The sequence below is a fragment of the Lytechinus pictus genome, chromosome 3, assembly GCF_037042905.1.
Source record: "Lytechinus pictus isolate F3 Inbred chromosome 3, Lp3.0, whole genome shotgun sequence".
NCBI lineage: Eukaryota > Metazoa > Echinodermata > Echinoidea > Temnopleuroida > Toxopneustidae > Lytechinus > Lytechinus pictus.
The window spans coordinates 74,736,499-74,758,867 of NC_087247.1; the positions used below are offsets into that span (position 1 = coordinate 74,736,499).

The window sequence follows — 22,369 nt, forward strand, 5'->3', positions numbered from 1 at the left end:
TCCAATAAATCTTTTAAGTGATAAATATAATAAAATGGCAACAAAATTTTCAATACACCTATAAAGTATAAACAGAATTTTTAAATGAACTTAAAGACACTCATTCATAATGAAATTGATAATTTATGAATCTTATAATTGATGTGAAAACAAAGATTATTGGTTTACAATCATCAGGATATAACACCTGGTTCTCACCTGTTGATTTTCTTTTTGTACTTACAATAACATATATATGAAATATATAAAACTAAATAATTATGATATTCATAAAATGAAATTGTATACTTTTCTAGAACCCCTGTCATGAAGATTGATCCATAACTACTGTGTTTCATTAACATCTGGCCTCGCAAACCAAATCAAAACGGTTTCAATCTTATTCATTGTTGCATACACTTTTGTTATATCAACATTTCAGCCAAATTAGTTTGGATTCTTTATCATCAACTTTTTACTCTATAACAGCAAAGGAATTAAATGAAATATAATATTATTTTAACATAATAATATCAATAATAATAATAATAATAATAAACATTTATAAAGCACTTTATACAGAAGTTTCAATATAGTAAATAATATTAATATCATTATTATATCATGTGATATATGAAATGAAATATATATATTTTTTCCCATTTGATTCACTCACTTTCCAAATTTACTATTTGACCTATGACTAACAACTTCGTAATGAAATATCATTTTATCGAACATGTTGGTGATAGCACAAGTTTCCATAGGTGTCATAACAATTTGAATCTATAGGATGAAACACAACCTTTAAAAAATTGTGTGAACAAAAATTAAAACAATGATTTAATTTAAATGAAATATGCTCTTCACAAATGTTCTAACCTATTTTGATGTATAGTTTGAGCCATTTCCTAACAGCAGTCACTTATAATCATTAAATCATAAGAACCAGACATCTTCCTGTATGCTGCAGTTCTACATTATTTGAAAGTTTCTTCAAGTTATATCCTACTGATATCAGAAGCTATTTACAACATACTATACTGAGACTGTAGTCACTGTCTTTCTTCCAGTGTTCACTCCAGTGTTTCACAGATTCCATCACCGTTGTCCATTCATCAGAGCTAATATGATTTGCATCCAACCTTTCCTGTCCTTTTGATTTCCAACTTCTCACCAAAACAAACATATTCTAAATATTAACCAGCTACTCATCAACAAATGTTCATGTTCTGATCATTTAGCAAAGTGCTTAATCCGACAGCATCCTCTTGTAGCAACAATATTCAGGTGACTATTCTACATTCTAATCAATTAGAAAAGCCTTTCCTTTTTTCCTTTTCGTTGTTTCACATTAAACGGGTGTCCGCAGAGTTTCTTGTGAAGGGCCGATTTCCACTTTCAAGCTGCAGTTTGAAACTATTAAGACCATCCTCATACTGCTGTAAACTATGAAATGAAATAGCAACATACAAAATCAAGATAGAAGAAAAAAAAATTACATTAACTATTACAAAGGACTATGATAATCATCAAGATATTAAATAATCTTTTATGTTATTGGGAAGCACTATGAGGTGAAACCCATTTTGTGTCAACTCTTAAAATGTGTAAACTACTCCATCAGTAAATATTGTACAAGATTGTCACCCTGGTCTGTTCATACTTGTTACCAGGTTTAACAATCTTTACCACAAGAAGGTAGCACATGGTATTTACCGATACCTCACAAGTTAGTAATGGCCCTCACATCACAGTTAATGTTACTAAAGATGTCTCTTCCTTGTATGGTCCACCAAATGGTAAGAGAATACAGGTTTATTAGGGGTCACTTTATTAGGGGTCAAGTCCACCCCAGAAAAATGTGAATTTGAATAGCGATAAATCAAACTAGTATAACGCTGAAAATTTCATCAAAATCGGATGTAAAATAAGAAAGTTATGGCATTTTGAATTTCGCTTATTTTTCACAAAACAGTGATATGCACAACTCAGTGACATGCAAATGAGACAGTCAATGATGTCCATCACTCACTTATTCTTATGTTTTTTATTGTTTGAATTATACAATATTTCATTTTTTTACATATTTGACAATAAGGACCAACTTGACTGAACCATATAGTATTAAACAATGCTCATTCCACATGTTCAGGGAGGAATTAATCGTTGTTTCTCTTGACAATAAGGAGAAAATTTGAATATTTCATATAATAAATTACAAAAGAAATAGTGAGTGGATGACGTCATCACTCTCCTCATTTGCATAACGAGGATGTGCATATAACTGTTTTGTAAAATTAAGGGAAACTTTAAAATGTCATAACTTTCTTATTTTACATCCAATTTTGATAAAATTTTCAGTGTTATGCTTGGTTGATTTTTCACTTTTTATTCAAACAAACTTTTTGTTGGGGTGGACTTTTCCTTTAACTTTAACCCTATCTAGGCCAGGGTATTTTGGGAGTTCATATGGCCGGGGGGGGGGGCCTCCCAGGCGCCCCCTTGAGATCTCGACCGCGCGATCGCGCCAAAAATTGGCACGCGGGTTGTCTGGGACATAATCTACAAAATTGTATAGTAATTTATTTCATGCGAATTGCTATTAAGTGATTATGCTAATTTATGCGTAATTAGTATGCGAAATCATACTTTTTCCTCTTTCTCCCTTAATAAAGCTCCATATGTTCTAATTTTTGGCATAGAAACTCTTTGTGGTGTTCTTAGAAAGTGTACATGAACAAAATTGCGATATCAAATCATTTTCTTACGTATTATATTGTTTTTTGCAATTTCTTATGTATTTCTTTGTTTTTTTTACCTTATGTTTTTCATTGTTTTTTTAATGAAATTTGTTTGGGGCTCTTCTGAGATCATAAAATAAATACATTTAGACCAGCAAAACTAAAAATAATCATACATTTATGATTTTTGGTTGAAAACACAATTTACATTGACTTTGTACACAAAATCACGTTTTTGAGTAATTTTTGGTCTGACATGCACTTACATAATGTTGGGTAAGACGCAAAATTGGTCTCAAAAGTTGCGCAAGACTTGAAAGGGAAAAGTCAGCGAGCGGCACAGTAAAAAAAATTTCGCGCGGGAAAATATTGCCCTCTGAGGCCCCCCCCCCACCGGGCCTAGATAGGGTTAATATGCATTAATAAGTGATTTCATGACATAAATTACCATATTTCATACTGTAATATTCCTCCCTGCATCGGGAAATGTGAAATACTGAACAACCTATTTCTTTGTATGAGAATGTAGACATTTGATATAGTAAAGTCAGTGATTTTCTTTAAATGAGGTGCCCATGACTGGCTAGTCTGTGTCTGACTTTGTGTCTATTTTGGATTGACTTGCATATCAGTCACATTTCACTTGACCAAAAATCATTGTCACCCCCCTCCCTACTCCCTGTGTAATTGACTTAAGTGTGGCATGGATGTACTTTTTAAGAACACAGCGCTTATTATTGGGAAATTATAAACCCACAGGATTTCCTTTTCACATATCTACTACATTATTGTAAATAAAGTTTGATTACATTTATACTTTACCTGTTGAAAATGTGTAAATTTCTAATGATCTGGAAAGAAAGACATTGAATGGAAATGTGTAGATTTTGATGATGAAAAATTACTCACGATTCTTTGACAGCTCTTGGGACTGGTACCATTCCAAGACTATCAAGAGGAAGATTATTGATAAGTTGTTGTACAGACGACATCAAGCTATCAGAACGGTTGTCAGCTCCTCCGTATCTCAGTTGTGAAACCCTTGAAGTCGGCTGTGATCAAATGGAGAACAAAAACGTAATATTACTATGGAATAATCACGAGTGTGAAATCTAAAATAGGAAGCTATCATCATCATCATCATCATCGTCATCGTCATCATCATTGTCATCATCGTCGTCATCATCGTCATCATCGTAATCATCGTCATCCATCGTCATCCATCCTCATCATCATCATCATCATCGTCATCATCATCGTCATCATCGTCATCATCCATCATCATCCATCATCATCCATCATCATCATCATCACCACCACCACCATCACCACCACCATCATCATCATCATCTGTCTTAGTAATGTTAAAAAGTTTTCTTTCCTGACTCTGCTGCCATTGTTCTAGTCAGAAACAGGTATTCCAACAGATGGATGTAAGACATTTGACCACAAGAAGATAAAGAGATTAAAGCAACAAGCTTCACACATCCAGTAGAGAGTAAACTTTTTTTTTCTTATGAGAAAAACATACATTTGCATGCGCCTAACAGGCTGTCAGCTCAGTTTCTCTAGCTCCTCATTTTTTTAACTTTGAAATCGTCATCATTTCAGGGTTTTGTGTTTTTTGTGGACCATTGGAGAAAGAATATATCTTAGAAGCACCAGGAAAAGTTTCTTATCAAATGGACATTCCATGTTGTGACATTTCTTGGAAGAAAAACTTCAATACGTTCGAGCATGGTGTCAAAATATTCTTACCAAAGGGTACCACAGAGCCCGTGTTCCCTACTATACGAATGCTTGTGTAACCTTTCAACTCTCCATAATACGCTGTGGGGATATAGAGATTAATCCCTGACCCTCTAACCATCCAACGGATGCTAATAATCGTACTGAACTTTCTTCAACCAACTACCATTATAGCATTAATGAGTTATATACCATTGGGGCCAAGTATAACAGAGGAAAAATTGATATAGGCCTAAATGAAACCGTAAAGGACACGATCAAAGAATTAGAAATTGAGAGAAAACTGTTTAGGCCTCGACACAGGGGTACAAGAGCAGGACGACGAAAAGCTAAGAACCGCCTCCCGATACAAGTAATAGTGAACCAATTCCCTGTGAAATCTCCTGAACTCAGATCACGTGATCCGTCAAACCTTGTAACTGTCCCAATACAAAGGATCGATAATGATAATAATAATAATGATAAAAATAAGTCAGAACTCCCTTCACTCTTCCTTTGCAATGCAAGATCTGCTGTTAATAAGTTTGATGAACTCAGTGCAATTATTCAAGTTCATGATGTTGACCTATGCGCCATCACGGAAATCTGGTACAAACATGATCTTCCACTTGGACTGGTTTCCATTCCAGGTTATTCAATGTTTGTCAAGTCTAGAGAGCATCGGAGTGGAGGAGGAGTAGCCCTGTATGCCAAGCATCACTTAAATGCAACGTCACCCAGTAATATCAAGGTACCTGACAACTTGGAAGTAGTTTGGGCCAAATTGCACCCTCACCGACTGCCTAGATCTGTATCGTGCATATTTTGTGCTGCTGTCTACTTCCCTCAGCCTGACAATTTAGTTGAAGCACAACTGGTTGAACATCTCCTTGCAGCTATCGATGATATCATGACCCGCCATCCGGAAGCTGCAATCTTCATAACGGGTGACTTCAACCGATTGGACACTTCCGCCTTAGTCGCCGATCCCCGTTTTCAACAAGTTGTAAGACAAGCGACCAGAGGTGATAGGATCTTAGATAAGATTATTTGCAACATCAGCGATAGATATAAAGAAGTTATTATCTGTTCTCCCATTGGTCAGTCGGATCATAATTCAGTACTTTGGCTTCCACGAGACCATGTAGCTCCAAGCAATGCTAGCAATTATCGTACAACTCGTCCTATGCCTGACAGTGCAATACGGTCCTTCGGTATGTGGTTGAATAGTGTTGATTGGACTGACGTTACCAACAAGGTGGATATCAATGAAAAATATGAGTTATTCATTCAAACGCTCCAATCTGCAATAGATCATTTCTTTCCGATTCGTAGGGTGAAGCTTCACAAGTGTGACAAACCATGGATGACCCCACAGATAAAGCATCTCATCAATGAACGACAACGAGCTTTCCATCGAAATGACATTGCAGTTTGGAAGAGATTAAAGGCAACCTTGAAAGTGAGCATAGAACATGCTAAGAAGGAATACTATGCTTCACGGGTTCAACGCTTGAAGAAAAACAACCCTTCAGCTTGGTTTCGTCAAATGCGAGTGATGACCGGAAATACTAAGGATCCTAACCCTATTCAAGTTCCGGATATACCTTCAAGCGATGAAGCTGCAATAGCTGCTGCCATCAACCAGTCCTTTGCCTCTGTAGCATCCGATATCCACCAACTCGACTTAGCTGAGCTCCCATCGCTTCTCACCATTCTCTTTTTTTTCAACCCAAACATCATGCACTCTTTTTTATCATTTTTAACGATGTAAACTGGTACAATACAGACAAATTCTACTTTTTTATCCTCACAATTCACTATGTTGAATTCTAATTATAACTTAAACAGGATTTTTTTTTTTCTAGTAGCCTCGCTACCCTTCTCTCTTGTCCTTTTTTTTCGGTGTATATTTACGTTGTATTCCAAATTAAGTTGCTTTCACTATTGATCAATTACTCCATCTCGTTTACGATGCTATTCTTGTTTGTTTTTGTTTGTTTTGTTTTTCATCTGCCTACAAATTTAATTGCTGCTTCATTTTTTTTCTTCTGCCCCTCTTCTCCTCACTTTTGCTATTCTGCCTATATATTTGTTTTCCTCCTTATCTTTCATCTCTTGTGTATTCATATATTTAATTTATTCCTTAATTGTATATGATCTGGTACTTTTGTGCATAATTTGTATGTCTCATCTATGACTTTGTATTTTTTTGTTTTAGTTCTGTGATTCTTGTAATTGACGTCAACGTCATATTGAACACTTTTTGTCTTGTAATAAGTTTTTTTTTTTTTGTACCATATTTGTTGTTTTATTCTATTATGTTTTTTTTTTTGTTATATGCCACACTTTACTTATTCCTTATAATTTCAATCTTTTATATTGTAAAAACTTTTTGTAATTCGGCTCTGTGCTGTGATGAAAGTTTTTTATCTGAATAAACCATTTTGAATTGAATTGAATTGAATTAAACATTTTCCAGTTACTTTCTACAATTCTTTTCTGATGTGGATTGATTGATTAATAAAAAATTAACGACACTATCAACACATACGTGTCATATAAGTGTCAGACAGTTAATCTGGAAAGGTTACTATAATACAGTACAAATTACCCTTATGCAACTTTACAAAGGAACAGGATTATAAATAAGTGATTATCAGTAATAAATTAATACGTTAAATATTTCCCCGGGATAACTTCCCTACTCTTTACGAAAAGAGGAGTAGGTTTTTTAACGTGCAAATGGTGTGACTCTCCCTTACACGGGACCGACGGCTTAGAGTCTCCTCCGAAAGACTAGACAATTGGAATAAAATACCTTGCCCAAGGGTATACCTGTTGTGATTGGGATTCGAACAGTTTCCCACCTAAAATCTGATAAAAAGATTGATCTCCTTTAGGAAATTTACAATACATAATCGTGAAATATCTCTAAATAATGTCTTAAGGTCAGGAACATCATAAAAGTTAGTACGAATATGTGCAAAATCAGCACATTCAATGAGGATGTGTTTAACTGTAAGTGTACAATTACATGATATGCATTGAGGTGGATTTTCTCCTGCAAATAAATATGCATGTGTTAAGTGAGAATGTCCAATACGAGCACGGGTCAATACAATGTCTTCCCGTCGTTTAGCTAATGGAAGAGTATTTTGTGATTCAAGTCTTGGTTGGTGTTGATGGAGTTTATTATTAGGATTTAGATCCCATGATGTTTGCCATTTATTTCTAATATAAGTATTAACCTTTGATTTTAAATCAGTGTAAGGTATCTGTATTTCTGTTATATCCAGATCTAAAGCTTCTTTGGCTAACTTATCAGCTTTTTCATTACCTTGAATACCTGTATGGCTTGGTATCCAAACAAATATTATTCGTTTACCTAGTGTATTGATTTTATACAGAATTTCCAATAACTGAACAATATAAGGATGTTTATGATTTCTATTTTGTAATGCCGTTAAAGAAGACAAAGAATCTGTATAAATAACAAAAAGTCTACCGACACAGTTTTCTACAACACCTAAAGCCATTTTCAAAGCTACTAACTCAGCAGTATATATGGAAGAACTTAATATTAGAAGAACTATCTGGCAATCTAACTTGTCTTTGTATAGGACCACTTATACAAGCCGCACCTACTTTATTCTGGCGTTTTGATCCATCTGTATAGATTGCACGATAATTACTATATTTATGTCTTATTTCTCCAAATTTATTTAGGAAAACTAAATCACTTGTAAAACCCTTTTTATATGTTCTTAGTGTAAAATCAATTACTGGTTCAGCAATCATCCATGGTGGAATATCAGATATCAAGGAAGGAGCTACGTTAGTAGCATCCAGTATATGTGTTGAAGCTTCTTTAGTACGTAAACCAAAAGTTTTGATGGCTGATGGTTTACTAGTATAAAAATTAATATATCGTGGCGTGAATGTACAATCATATGTCGGATTATGAGAGTTATTTTTTAGCTTTATCGCATAGTGTAAAGAGAGCTTTTCGTACCTTAGATGTAAGGGGGGTTCATTAGCCTCCACATAAAGACTCTCCATAGGAGATGTACGAAATGCTCCTAGACAAAGTCCTTGATTCTGTATGGGTTTCAATTTTTCAAGATATGACTTTCGAGCGGAACTATAAACTGCACTGCCATAATCAAGCTAGATCTAACTAAAGATCTATATAAACGGAGAAGGACAATGCGATCAGCACCCCAATCCATTTTGGACACAACCTTCAAAAGATTTAAAGCTTTATGACACTTTTGTCTTACATAATCAATATGAGCTTTAAAATTGAATTTATTATCAAAGATTAAGCCTAGGTATTTAGTTTGTTGAACTACAGGAATGATAGAGCCATTTATTCTAACTTTAGGATCTGGATGTACTGATCGTTTAGTACAAAAATGTACACAAACTGTCTTGGTTTTTGAAAAGCGGAAACCATTCTCATCTGCCCACCTTTCAATTCTATTTAGACAATTTTGTAATACTGTTTCAATGGTCGACATACTTTGTGACGAACAAGAAATACAAAAGTCGTCCACAAACAAGGACTTATCAAACCTAGGATTTACAACGTCAACAATGCTATTGATCTTCAATAAGAACAAAGTAACAGAAAGTATGCTACCTTGAGGAACACCCATTTCCTGATTGTGTAATTCTGAAAAAGTTGACCCAAGGCGGATTCGAAACACACGATTCGAAAGAAAATTCTGAATGAAAATGGGCAACCTGCCCCTCAACCCAAGATTGAAAAGGTCTCTCATAATTCCATACTTCCAAGTAGTATCATAGGCCTTTTCAAGATAAAAAAAGACAGATACCACATGGTGACCTCGAATAATGCCATCACGAATGAAAGATTCAAGGCGAATAAGTTGATCAACAGTGCTTCGATTATGACGAAAACCACTTTGAAACTTTGAAATCAAACCACGCTTCTCCAAGAACCAAACTAATCGGGCATTAATCATTCTTTCCATGGTTTTACAAAGACAACTAGTCAAAGAAATGGGACGGTAATTCGTAGGCTTAGATGTGTGCTTACCAGGTTTCGGAATAGGAATAATGGTAGCTTCCCGCCACGAATCTGGGAAGTCACCTGTTCTCCAAATTTTGTTAAATATATCTAATAGAACTAAAAGAGATGCTTCTGGTAGATGTTTTAAAAATTGATAATGAATTTCATCTGGACCAGTTGCAGTATCATGACATTTACCGAGTGAGTTTTTTAACTCAGAGATAGTAAATGGGATATTATAATCCTTTACATTGTTTGATAAAAAATTGAGTTCCTGACTTTCTGCTTGATTTTTATAAATCTGAAATGCAGGAGAGTAATGATTAGATGATGAGTTATGTTCGAATTCCTCTGCCAGTAAATTAACAATATCTGTCCTTTCTGTACATTTATCACCATCCGATTTAGTCAAATAAGATACAGAATTACTCAGATGTTTTCCACATATTTTCCTCACCATTTCCCACACTTTATTAATGGGAGTATGAATATTCAATTTAGAAACATAATTTTTCCAAGATTGACGTTTATTTTTCTTGATAATATTGCGTGTGTTTGCTCTTGTTTCTCGATATTTTCGCAAATTGTTATTATTTGGGTATTTTTTAAATTTCCTTAAGGCCTTTTTACGACATTTAACAGCTTCTTTACATTCAGCATTAAACCAAGGATTATGTTTACGATGAGAAGAACCAGATTTTGGTATCGTATTGGTAGCTATATCAAGTAATGTATGAGAAAACAAAGTAAGAGGATCCTCTGTATCCTGAAAATTATCATTATTAATATTTAATAAACACTGATTTGAGAAAGCATCCCAATTTGCTTTGTGAAGTTGCCATTTAGAAACTTTTTCCTCTGGCAAAGGTCTTACAATTTCAATAAGAATAGGGAAGTGATCACTACCACATTGTTCACTATGGACTTTCCATTGGAAATCCATAAAAATATTAGGTGAACAAATAGATATATTTTCTGATGTGGAATAGGCCTATAAAGTAAATAACTGTTTCATCAGACAAACTATCACTTCCTCTGTGATAAGAAGAGGTGCTTTCTTTTCTCAACTTTGCTCCCTGAAAGATAGCTACATCCAACTCGCCTTTACAAAAGTAGTAATTACTTGCTTTATACCATAATACTTGATAATATAATTCTACCATCTAATATGAAAATGATGATAGTGAAGTTCTAGTATTTCTAACCTGTGGAAAGCTTGATGTAATACTTGTCATAACATCTGCTGTTTGAGGAGAAGCTGATGGTTTACTGGCTGGTGCTGTACCACTCCTAGATCTCATCAATTCAGTCATCTTGTCTTCAATCTATATAGTATAGGGAATAGATAGTAATAAATTGTTGACTGACTCAAAGGGTTACCAATAAGCTAGACAAGATCTCTTAAATTGAGTCATCTTGCTCTCAATCTATAGAATATAGACTTGGGAATAGATAACTTTAAGCAAGCATGAAGAAATTTAGTTTCATATTTTGTGAGCATTTATGCATGAAATCAATGATTCCATACCATGCTACAAGCAATACTTTTCCAAGGAGTGAGTATATTTTCGTTCATTAAATGATGTTCTACAGTACTTCATTGGTATGAGGGTAACTAATAGGTTGGACATAATATATAATGACAAGTACATGTATATCCATGATTTCATACCCTCTTCACTGATTTCCAATTTAATTACATCACTTCTCAAAAAGCATCAAGAATTTCCTCTTAATAAAATTGTGAAAAATTTTCTGCACGAATTCAATGAATATTCTTTGCCTGATAAATAATAAATCATTTTAAAAAGCAGTGTCAATCATTTCCATGAAACCTATACAACTTATACAACTTACAAAGATGAAAAGCATGGTAAATAATTGCTTTTTGATGCTGTATTACTAAATCATGCACAGGTATTAGAGGGGAAATAACTGGATGAAAAATTTCTTAACAATTGTAAATTTTGCATGAAATACAGAACAAAGGGCAATTTCCCATGTGAAGTTCATATGCTAATTTAAATTGGAACTGGGCTTTTATTCTCTAAAACACATTATGTTGGTCACACATTTCAACATTAAAAACTATATTATAGCGTATAAAACACACTGATAACATTCTTTAAGGTGGTAACAAAGAAAATTTACCTTGCTTAGCTCATTTAAAACCTTCTGGTATTCATATGGTAGATCAGGAAGTCTATATTGAGCACTGTTTAACAGATTCTGGAATTTACGTGTTTCACTTCCAGTACTACATATCCAAACAGGATGAAGGAAAAACGAAAGAAATTATGAATCTTCATTATACAAGAACATATGTACAAAAACTTCAACAAAGGTAGCAAATACTAGAGAAACAGATTTTTCATCTTTGCAATATTTTGTTAAAGGAGAATGAAACTCTTGGAGCAAGTTAGCTTTTGTGAAAGCAGAAAAATCAAAGAATTAGATCAACAAAAGTTTGAGTAAAATAGGACTAGCAATAGAAGAGTTATGAGCATTTGAATGTCGAGATCACTAATGCTATGGAGATCCTCCTATTGGCAATGCGACCAAGATCTATGATGTCACAGATGAACAACTCTCCCCTTTTGGACACTGAAAATATACCCCAAAACATCTCTTTTTGCTCATTCTAATCATATGACAAACGATTCATCAATGATATAATGTTGTGAAACCTCTGTACTTGTCCTCTCATAAAGAGAACACCTCACCTTGTGATAGACTCTATAAAAGTGAGAATATAAGTGAAATAAGTACTAAAGTAATGAGGGAGTTGTACGTGTGTGACATCACAGATCTTGGTCGCATTGCCAATGGAGGATCTACATGGCATTAGTGATCTCGATATTCAAATGCTCATAACTTTCTTATTATTCATTCAATCTTCCTCAAACTTTCAACAATATGTTTCTTTGATTTTTCTCTTCGATATGGATTCAGCTGGTCTCAAGGGTTTCATTCTCCTTTAAGAATCATTTTCATATCAAAGAGATGAAAAGATGATAAGATAAAAATCCATATTTTTATTATTTGAAAAAGACATGAAATGAAATACTCAAAAAAATTTGCTTTGTTCAATTGATCGTGGGCCCAGCAGTAGCTGTGCAGCGCCTGATTGACGAGGCTCTATCCCTTTAATCATTGGAACACCAAACAGGGTAAAAGCAACTCCCATCTTTTAACGTTGTTTGTTCTGATGCTGCCAAGGTTTGAATTCCCAGATGTGAGACGGATACTCTACCAACTGAGCCAACATGTGCAATGTTGACAACAACATGTATTACATAAATTGTCGACATGAAGTAAAATACAATTCTTAACTACAAAAATCAAATATCAATGAATGTTAGAAATATGAACATATAAGAACAGGAAAATTGTACAATAAACCTAGCAATACACCCACTTGATTACTGTAAAAATATTGACACAATAGGAAAAGACATTGACATACTGAGTTAAAAAACAGGCATAGAATTCATCTACTGAAGTAAAAATGTTATAATAACAGTCTTTATCTTTTCCTTTACCAATCAAAAGTAAGGCACGTTAGCAAACATCAGCACCACAACTTTTGAAAAAGCACTTAATAAGAATTATTATTATTTCATGCAAGAGTTCCACAAGTATCTTTTCATCGCTAGTGTTCACATTCATAATGAATGTAGGAAAACTCTTGTAAAAGAGGCATCTTAACTTTATAGCAGGATTGTAGGATTCCTGTATGAATACATAGATAGCTCTGAGTGCATGAATTCCTAACTTAAACAAATACAGTTCTGAATCCATTCCAAACACTATCTTTTGATATTTCAGGCTCTGAATCTTTCTGTATTCAATCAGTCAGTTTACTTTCTAGATTTCTACCAGTAATATTTCCTTAAAAATACAGAATGCAAAATAAAAATTCTGCTTACCCGTGCCAGATGCCAAAGTTGTGATGAAGATTTTTCAAGATTTCAAACAAGTCATCAAAGATCTTCTTCGCATTTACCATCTTCTTAGCCAATTTTTCCCTGGAAAAAAAAGTCAATAGTATCAATATAATAAGACTAAATCATTCTGAAACTCCATGACTTGAGAGCCACACCCCTCTCCCCGACCCTTCTAATCACAGCTTTACAATGTCAATAGAATGGAGAACAACCTAAAATTCCTTATATTAAAGTTGAAAGGAATAATTAATTGCAGGCACATGTCAAAACTGACTTGAAGCACTGAGGGTGGATTTGTTGAGTATGACAATGAAAGTTCAACAGTAATGCCACTGGTCATGTATTTATCTGCATAGTTGCAATAGATGATCAAAGATATCAGGGACCATAAAGGATTTAACATTGATTATGATAACTGTGCCATTATGGTACTACCATGATGTTGACATATATCACCAGCCTGTCACAATCAATGTTTCCATGGTAGTTATGTCATTATTGTACTACCATGATGTTGACATATATCACCAGCCTGTCATAATCAAGGTTTCCATGGTAGTTATGCCATTATGGTACTATCATGATGTTAACAGATATCACCAGCCTGTCATAATCAAGGTTTCCATGGTAGTTATGTCATTATGGTACTACCATGATGTTAACAGATATCACCAGCCTGTCACAATCAAGGTTTCCATGTAGTTATGTCATTATGGTACTACCATGATGTTAACAGATATCACCAGCCTGTCATAATCAAGGTTTCCATGGTACATGTAGTTATGTCATTATGGTACTACCATGATGTTAACAGATATCACCAGCCTGTCACAATCAAGGTTTCCATGGAGTTATGTTATTATGGTACTACCATGATGTTGACAGATATCACCAGCCTGTCACAATTAAGGTTTCCATGGAGTTATGTTATTATGGTACTACCATGATGTTAACAGATATCACCAGCCTGTCATAATCAAGGTTTCCATGGAGTTATGTTATTATGGTACTACCATGATATTAACAGATATCACCAGCATGTCACAATCAAGGTTTCCATGGTAGTTATGTCATTATGGTACTACCATGATGTTAACAGATATCACCAGCCTGTCACAATTAAGGTTTCCATGGAGTTATGTTATTATGGTACTACCATGATATTAACAGATATCACCAGCATGTCACAATCAAGGTTTCCATGGTAGTTATGTCATTATGGTACTACCATGATGTTAACAGATATCACCAGCCTGTCACAATCAAGGTTTCCATGGTAGTTATGTCATTATGGTACTACCATGATGTTAACAGATATCACCAGCCTGTCACAATTAAGGTTTCCATGGAGTTATGTCATTATGGTACTACCATGATGTTAACAGATATCACCAGCCTGTCACAATTAAGGTTTCCATGGTAGTTATGCTATTATGGTACTACCATGATGTTAACAGATATCACCAGCCTGTCATAATCAAGGTTTCCATGGAGTTATGCTATTATGGTACTACCATGATGTTAACAGATATCACCAGCCTGTCACAATTAAGGTTTCCATGGAGTTATGTCATTATGGTACTACCATGATGTTAACAGATATCACCAGCCTGTCACAATTAAGGTTTCCATGGTAGTTATGCTATTATGGTACTACCATGATGTTAACAGATATCACCAGCCTGTCACAATCAAGGTTTCCATGGTAGTTATGTCATTATGGTATTACCATGATGTTAACAGATATCACCAGCCTGTCACAATCAAGGTTTCCATGGTAGTTATGTCATTATGGTACTACCATGATGTTGACAGATATCACCAGCATGTCACAATTAAGGTTTCCATGGTAGTTATGTCATTATGGTACTACCATGATGTTAACAGATATCACCAGCCTGTCACAATCAAGGTTTCCATGGTAGTTATGCCATTATGGTACTACCATGATGTTAACAGATATCACCAGCCTGTCACAATTAAGGTTTCCATGGTAGTTATGCCATTATGGTACTACCATGATGTTAACAGATATCACCAGCCTGTCACAATCAATGTTTCCATGGAGTTATGTTATTATGGTACTACCATGATGTTAACAGATATCACCAGCCTGTCACAATCAAGGTTTCCATGGTAGTTATGTCATTATGGTACTACCATGATGTTAACAGATATCACCAGCCTGTCACAATTAAGGTTTCCATGGTAGTTATGCTATTATGGTACTACCATGATGTTAGCAGATATCACCAGCCTGTCACAATTAAGGTTTCCATGGTAGTTATGCTATTATGGTACTACCATGATGTTGACAGATATCACCAGCCTGTCACAATTAAGGTTTCCATGGTAGTTATGTCATTATGGTACTACCATGATGTTGGCAGATATCACCAGCCTGTCACAATCAAGGTTTCCATGGTAGTTATGTCATTATGGTACTACCATGATGTTAACAGATATCACCAGCCTGTCACAATCAAGGTTTCCATGGAGTTATGTTATTATGGTACTACCATGATGTTGGCAGATATCACCAGCCTGTCATAATCAAGGTTTCCATGGAGTTATGTCATTATGGTACTACCATGATGTTAACAGATATCACCAGCCTGTCATAATCAAGGTTTCCATGGAGTTATGTTATTATGGTACTACCATGATATTAACAGATATCACCAGCATGTCACAATCAAGGTTTCCATGGTAGTTATGTCATTATGGTACTACCATGATGTTAACAGATATCACCAGCCTGTCACAATTAAGGTTTCCATGGAGTTATGTTATTATGGTACTACCATGATATTAACAGATATCACCAGCATGTCACAATCAAGGTTTCCATGGTAGTTATGTCATTATGGTACTACCATGATGTTAACAGATATCACCAGCCTGTCACAATCAAGGTTTCCATGGTAGTTATGTCATTATGGTACTACCATGATGTTAACAGATATCACCAGCCTGTCACAATTAAGGTTTCCATGGAGTTATGTCATTATGGTACTACCATGATGTTAACAGATATCACCAGCCTGTCACAATTAAGGTTTCCATGGTAGTTATGCTATTATGGTACTACCATGATGTTAACAGATATCACCAGCCTGTCACAATTAAGGTTTCCATGGAGTTATGTCATTATGGTACTACCATGATGTTAACAGATATCACCAGCCTGTCACAATTAAGGTTTCCATGGTAGTTATGTCATTATGGTACTACCATGATGTTGACAGATATCACCAGCATGTCACAATTAAGGTTTCCATGGTAGTTATGTCATTATGGTACTACCATGATGTTAACAGATATCACCAGCCTGTCACAATCAAGGTTTCCATGGTAGTTATGCCATTATGGTACTACCATGATGTTAACAGATATCACCAGCCTGTCACAATTAAGGTTTCCATGGTAGTTATGCCATTATGGTACTACCATGATGTTAACAGATATCACCAGCCTGTCACAATTAAGGTTTCCATGGTAGTTATGCTATTATGGTACTACCATGATGTTAACAGATATCACCAGCCTGTCACAATCAAGGTTTCCATGGTAGTTATGTCATTATGGTACTACCATGATGTTAACAGATATCACCAGCCTGTCATAATCAAGGTTTCCATGGAGTTATGCTATTATGGTACTACCATGATGTTAACAGATATCACCAGCCTGTCACAATTAAGGTTTCCATGGAGTTATGTCATTATGGTACTACCATGATGTTAACAGATATCACCAGCCTGTCACAATCAAGGTTTCCATGGTAGTTATGTCATTATGGTACTACCATGATATTAACAGATATCACCAGCATGTCACAATCAAGGTTTCCATGGAGTTATGTCATTATGGTACTACCATGATGTTAACAGATATCACCAGCCTGTCACAATCAAGGTTTCCATGGTAGTTATGTCATTATGGTACTACCATGATGTTGACAGATATCACCAGCATGTCACAATTAAGGTTTCCATGGTAGTTATGTCATTATGGTACTACCATGATGTTAACAGATAGTACCAGCCTGTCACAATCAAGGTTTCCATGGTAGTTATGCCATTATGGTACTACCATGATGTTAACAGATATCACCAGCCTGTCACAATTAAGGTTTCCATGGTAGTTATGCCATTATGGTACTACCATGATGTTAACAGATATCACCAGCCTGTCACAATTAAGGTTTCCATGGAGTTATGTCATTATGGTACTACCATGATGTTAACAGATATCACCAGCCTGTCACAATCAAGGTTTCCATGGTAGTTATGTCATTATGGTACTACCATGATGTTGACAGATATCACCAGCATGTCACAATTAAGGTTTCCATGGAGTTATGTCATTATGGTACTACCATGATGTTAACAGATATCACCAGCCTGTCACAATCAAGGTTTCCATGGTAGTTATGTCATTATGGTACTACCATGATGTTGACAGATATCACCAGCATGTCACAATCAAGGTTTCCATGGAGTTATGTCATTATGGTACTACCATGATGTTAACAGATATCACCAGCCTGTCACAATCAAGGTTTCCATGGTAGTTATGTCATTATGGTACTACCATGATGTTGACAGATATCACCAGCATGTCACAATTAAGGTTTCCATGGTAGTTATGTCATTATGGTACTACCATGATGTTAACAGATATCACCAGCCTGTCACAATCAAGGTTTCCATGGTAGTTATGTCATTATGGTACTACCATGATGTTGGCAGATATCACCAGCCTGTCACAATCAAGGTTTCCATGGAGTTATGTCATTATGGTACTACCATGATGTTAACAGATATCACCAGCCTGTCATAATCAAGGTTTCCATGGTAGTTACCATAACTGTAAGTTTTTATGAAATAAAACTCAAATTTTGAAATGAAAAGGTATTATACTTGTCCATCCTGTGGATCTGTTCTTCATTGTAGGATAGTTGTTTGGTTTGCTTGTCTTTCTTGAAACGTTTGTAAGTTTCCAGTCCCTCCTCACAGAGAACCTTTAATCGACCAATCCTAAGGAGGTAAAAGGAGGATGCTAATGCCTTCATTTGGATTTCATACCGGTACATGTACTTTAAAATACCCATTTTATTTCTACAAACTCCCTTACAGTTGAACACCTTACAATGATAATAGACACATTTTAAGTTTGGCAAATGACATGTTATTAAATAAAAAAAATTATTGTTAACAACTGTGGTCTTTTCAAGAAATATGCTTTAAAATATACCTTGATTGAAACATTGCGATAAAGGTTGCATAGATTATTTCTGTAACATAAATGAGCAACAAGGTGTACAAAGAATCCCACTTCTTACAACATTATCATCTATAAAACAAAAATTCAGGTTAGATAATATTCCAAATAACAAATTTTGTACATACTTTTCAAAAGGAAGAACAAGCTGTTTTTGCTGTCTAATGGCTTCCCATTGAGATGATAGATAATCATCTTTGATGGCTGTTCGTTCTACAGTATCTAGAGATGATTCTATCTGGTTACAGGCCTTGTTTAACTATATTAACATCAACATAAAAAATGTTCTTACATTTTTGCTGTTACAAATGAAATAATAACAATACCTTTGGTAGCTAGAAGAATAATTTGAAATAAGTTCATAACTTAATGTATAGTAACAGGCTTTGAAATAAAAGTTTGCAGCAATCCTGGTATGATTTCTGATACAGCTTTATTTATTCAATAATATGGGCTTAATTTTTGGCTGCAACGTCTTTTAAAAAGCACCTAAAAACTTTGTCCATTCTATCATTTTTATTCAAAAAATATTGTGTGGAAACTAATTGTACAGTATACCTCAAATAATCTTTCCTTGCAGTTGTTGATTCTGTGAGTGATGTCATCATGCTCAGTGTTATCAAGACCTGTTAATAAGAGAAGGGTCCTCTCAAGGCTTTTGCATCTACAGTCTCCAAGAAGACATAAAGATTTCACTGCAGAATGTTTACTACGTAGCCTCATGTAATCCATATGTAACATCACACTACAAAACAATTGTTATGGTGTAAAAGGAAAAAAATGTCTATATTTGAACAAATAATCATAATAATTCTGTAGTGATAATTTTTCATGCATCAGGAATCAGGATGCTTTCTCCATATAAAAAGCTTTAATCAGTGAATAAAGAAATAAAGTAAAAAGGAGTCAATATCATTATCATACAGTTAACATTAGTTCCAGATTGACCTCTATCATTCCCATACTAGGTTCTAGCATCTCACAAAGAACTCAAATTAACCTGAAGCTTTGAACATATCTCTAAGTACAGGTAATAATATGATACCAAGTATCAAAGCGCAGTTGAGTATATGCACATAGTAACTGCGCTATATAAATAGACATATTATTATTATTACATTAGAGATTCTTTAGATGAAAAGAAAGCATTTGAAAATAAATGTATGTGCACTTTATCATCAAGACTTTAAAAAAAATGTGTTATTGGTGTTGTTGGTCATTGATGTCACTTGTTCATATAATCCAGCATTAAATTTCCTATTATTGTAATCCAAATATAAATCCTATATAATGAAAATAATGTTCTGAGAGGAGTACAATAACATTGACATTGAAGGAAAACCACTTCTTAAATACAGAAAACAGACCATAAAAATTCACATCAATCAACAAGGGTTAAGAATTCTTAAAAAACAAACAATTTACAACAATTAATACATGTATTGCAAAGAGAGTGAAAAATAACAATGTATCATAAACAAGAAAGGAGCTGAATAAGTGAAAATGATATTAAAAAATAAAAGGTGAACACACACACACACACAATCATACTACAAAAATCACTAGAACACGAAAAAATGCAATTGATGCACTCACATGACTGATTTGACAGTTTGAGTAATAAGAGTTTCCATCCTTGTGAGTGTACCCACTACATTGGAGTAATAGCACATTACTGCAGAACAATTCTGGAAAAAATCATTAAAAAATGGCAATTAATGATCTTAAGAGGGCCCCATTGCTTAAAAATTATTATCATAGTCAAGGTTCCGATGTGCTCGAAGGATTAAGACGTGTTTTGTTAGGCCTCTCTCATCCTCATTGCATAATACACATAAGCATAGCTCACTATACGACTAAGGGAGGGAAGACAAGCTCAGCGAAACGTGCTAGGTCGGGCATGCCGCCCAGCCCGGAGACAAACTTGTTGCCATCGATTCGGATACTCCTTGACAGTCAATGGGAAAAAATTGATGTGAGATTGAATACGCTGCAAGAGACTTTTGGCCAACGGTTGAAGAAACTTGAGGAAACGATAGTCAATCTCAAAGAGAGTATTGAATTTCAGAGTCACGAAGCTCAGGATATAAAGGCAAAGATGGAAGTAATTGAAGAGGAAGTTAAGTCAAAGGAAAAAATGCTCCAGGATGAGATAGATAAGCTTAGTACCTACGTGGCAAGAGAAAATCTGATATACAGCGGGATTGAAGAGAAGCCCAATGAGGATGTTAGGAAAGTTCTTCGGGACCTCCACGTGAATGTTCTTAAAATCCCATCTGCGCTGGCAGACAACTTCGAATATCAACGGTTACATCGACTTTCAGGAAAGCCAGCCGGAGGGAGGCCAAGAGCCATTAAGGCTCGCTTCCTAAGATACTCCGACAGAGTTATGGTACAAAGGCATGCCAAAAATATGAAAGGGACCAACATATATACACAACAAAAAAAGTAAGTCCCCCCTTAAACAAACATCAATAATTTCCGAACCAATGCGAGTTTTTAATATATTTTTACATGAGCGTGTAGGTAATTTTATAGGCTACTCTCTGAGTAAATGTTATGGACGTATTTTACATCATGCTTCAGTGAGCACCGTCAGAAGGCAAAAATGTCACTTTTCAAAAGTCACAAGCCAAATATCATGACTTTGATTCCATTTTTATTGGAACTAATTCCACATTCTCATCATGAAAAATAGTCAGAAGGCTTGTAAAAGGTACTTTCTAAAAGACGATACAACTTTTCTGGCTAAATTTCACGGTTGAATGAACACAAGTCCAAATTTGCTATAATTTGATTTTTTTACACATTTCTATCAATAACAATGATAGAATATGATGACAGTTATTTTTGGGAAGAGTATCTTCAACAATATTCATTGTTTCACGGTTCGATGAACATTTATTGAAAACAAAAGATACGATTTTCAAATATCATAGGCAAGTATTGTTTCATTTTGGTAACTGAAAATGATCTTTTCTCAACTTTTTCGTTATGTTCATGACCAATTAATATGCTTCAATGATTCAAAGGCGTTTACTTAAACGTTCACGCTTGAATGAACATGTGGAATGTGATTAGATCTTTTTTACGTTATTGGAAAAAATGCAATTTGTTACTATGGATATCTATCACAAACCTCCTTGCATGGTTCATTCGATTTGATTTTTATGAAAATCCCGATGTTTAATGCATCAGTGAGCACACAATATTCGAAAATTATGCAAATGAGAAGAAAGTTCAAGGCCCTGGCCCCACTCTGTGCCGTATCAAATGGTTATTTTGGTGTGCGCACATTTTGGATAGTGTTACACTGAAGCCATGTGCGAAGTTTCATGAAATAACTGTTGGCAGAAGTAACAAAAACCGTCCATGAAACAAACCCTCATTTCATATTTGTTTAAATGTTGACTTCCTCTCTCATAGACTTGTGTACATTATGGGTGCATATGTTTAAGAATAAGTAACCCCCTATTCAATGTGGTGGAACTTTTTTTCAAGGCTGTCTTTAGCAATGTCATTTGGCAGTAATGTTTATCAACATATGGGCAGAATTCTGTGCAAAAATGAAATCGATTAGTTTATTTATGGATGAGTGAGCACACATCAAAGTGGGAAATTGGGTATTTTCAATGTCACAGACCCAT

The 22,369-nt window shown here is 34.8% G+C and overlaps 1 protein-coding gene across 1 annotated transcript; it reads right to left on the reverse strand.

The window, feature by feature from the left end:
- Window positions 1-658: 658 nt before the first annotated feature.
- Window positions 659-20,444, reverse strand: LOC129256701 (serine/threonine-protein kinase TBK1-like). The gene is made up of 9 exons (XM_054894865.2): window positions 20,319-20,444; window positions 19,281-19,467; window positions 18,851-18,981; window positions 18,362-18,478; window positions 13,419-13,517; window positions 11,641-11,746; window positions 10,695-10,814; window positions 3,633-3,775; window positions 659-1,428 (listed from the first exon to the last, which is right to left on the reverse strand). Exons 1-9 carry the CDS (start codon window positions 20,393-20,395, stop codon window positions 1,329-1,331), a joined length of 1,080 nt encoding a protein of 359 aa, XP_054750840.2. The 5' UTR covers window positions 20,396-20,444; the 3' UTR covers window positions 659-1,328.
- Window positions 20,445-22,369: the final 1,925 nt, after the last annotated feature.

Excerpts from the sequence above, each read along its gene's own strand:
- LOC129256701 (XM_054894865.2), bottom strand. The coding sequence starts at position 20,395 with ATGTGCTATTACTCCAATGTAGTGGGTACACTCACAAGGATGGAAACT. Across the intron at positions 18,982-19,280 it reads GCAAGGAAAGATTATTTGAG|TTAAACAAGGCCTGTAACCA; the intron begins GTATACTGTACA and ends ATGTTAATATAG. Across the intron at positions 18,479-18,850 it reads CTTGTTCTTCCTTTTGAAAA|GATTGGTCGATTAAAGGTTC; the intron begins GTATGTACAAAA and ends TTACCTCCTTAG.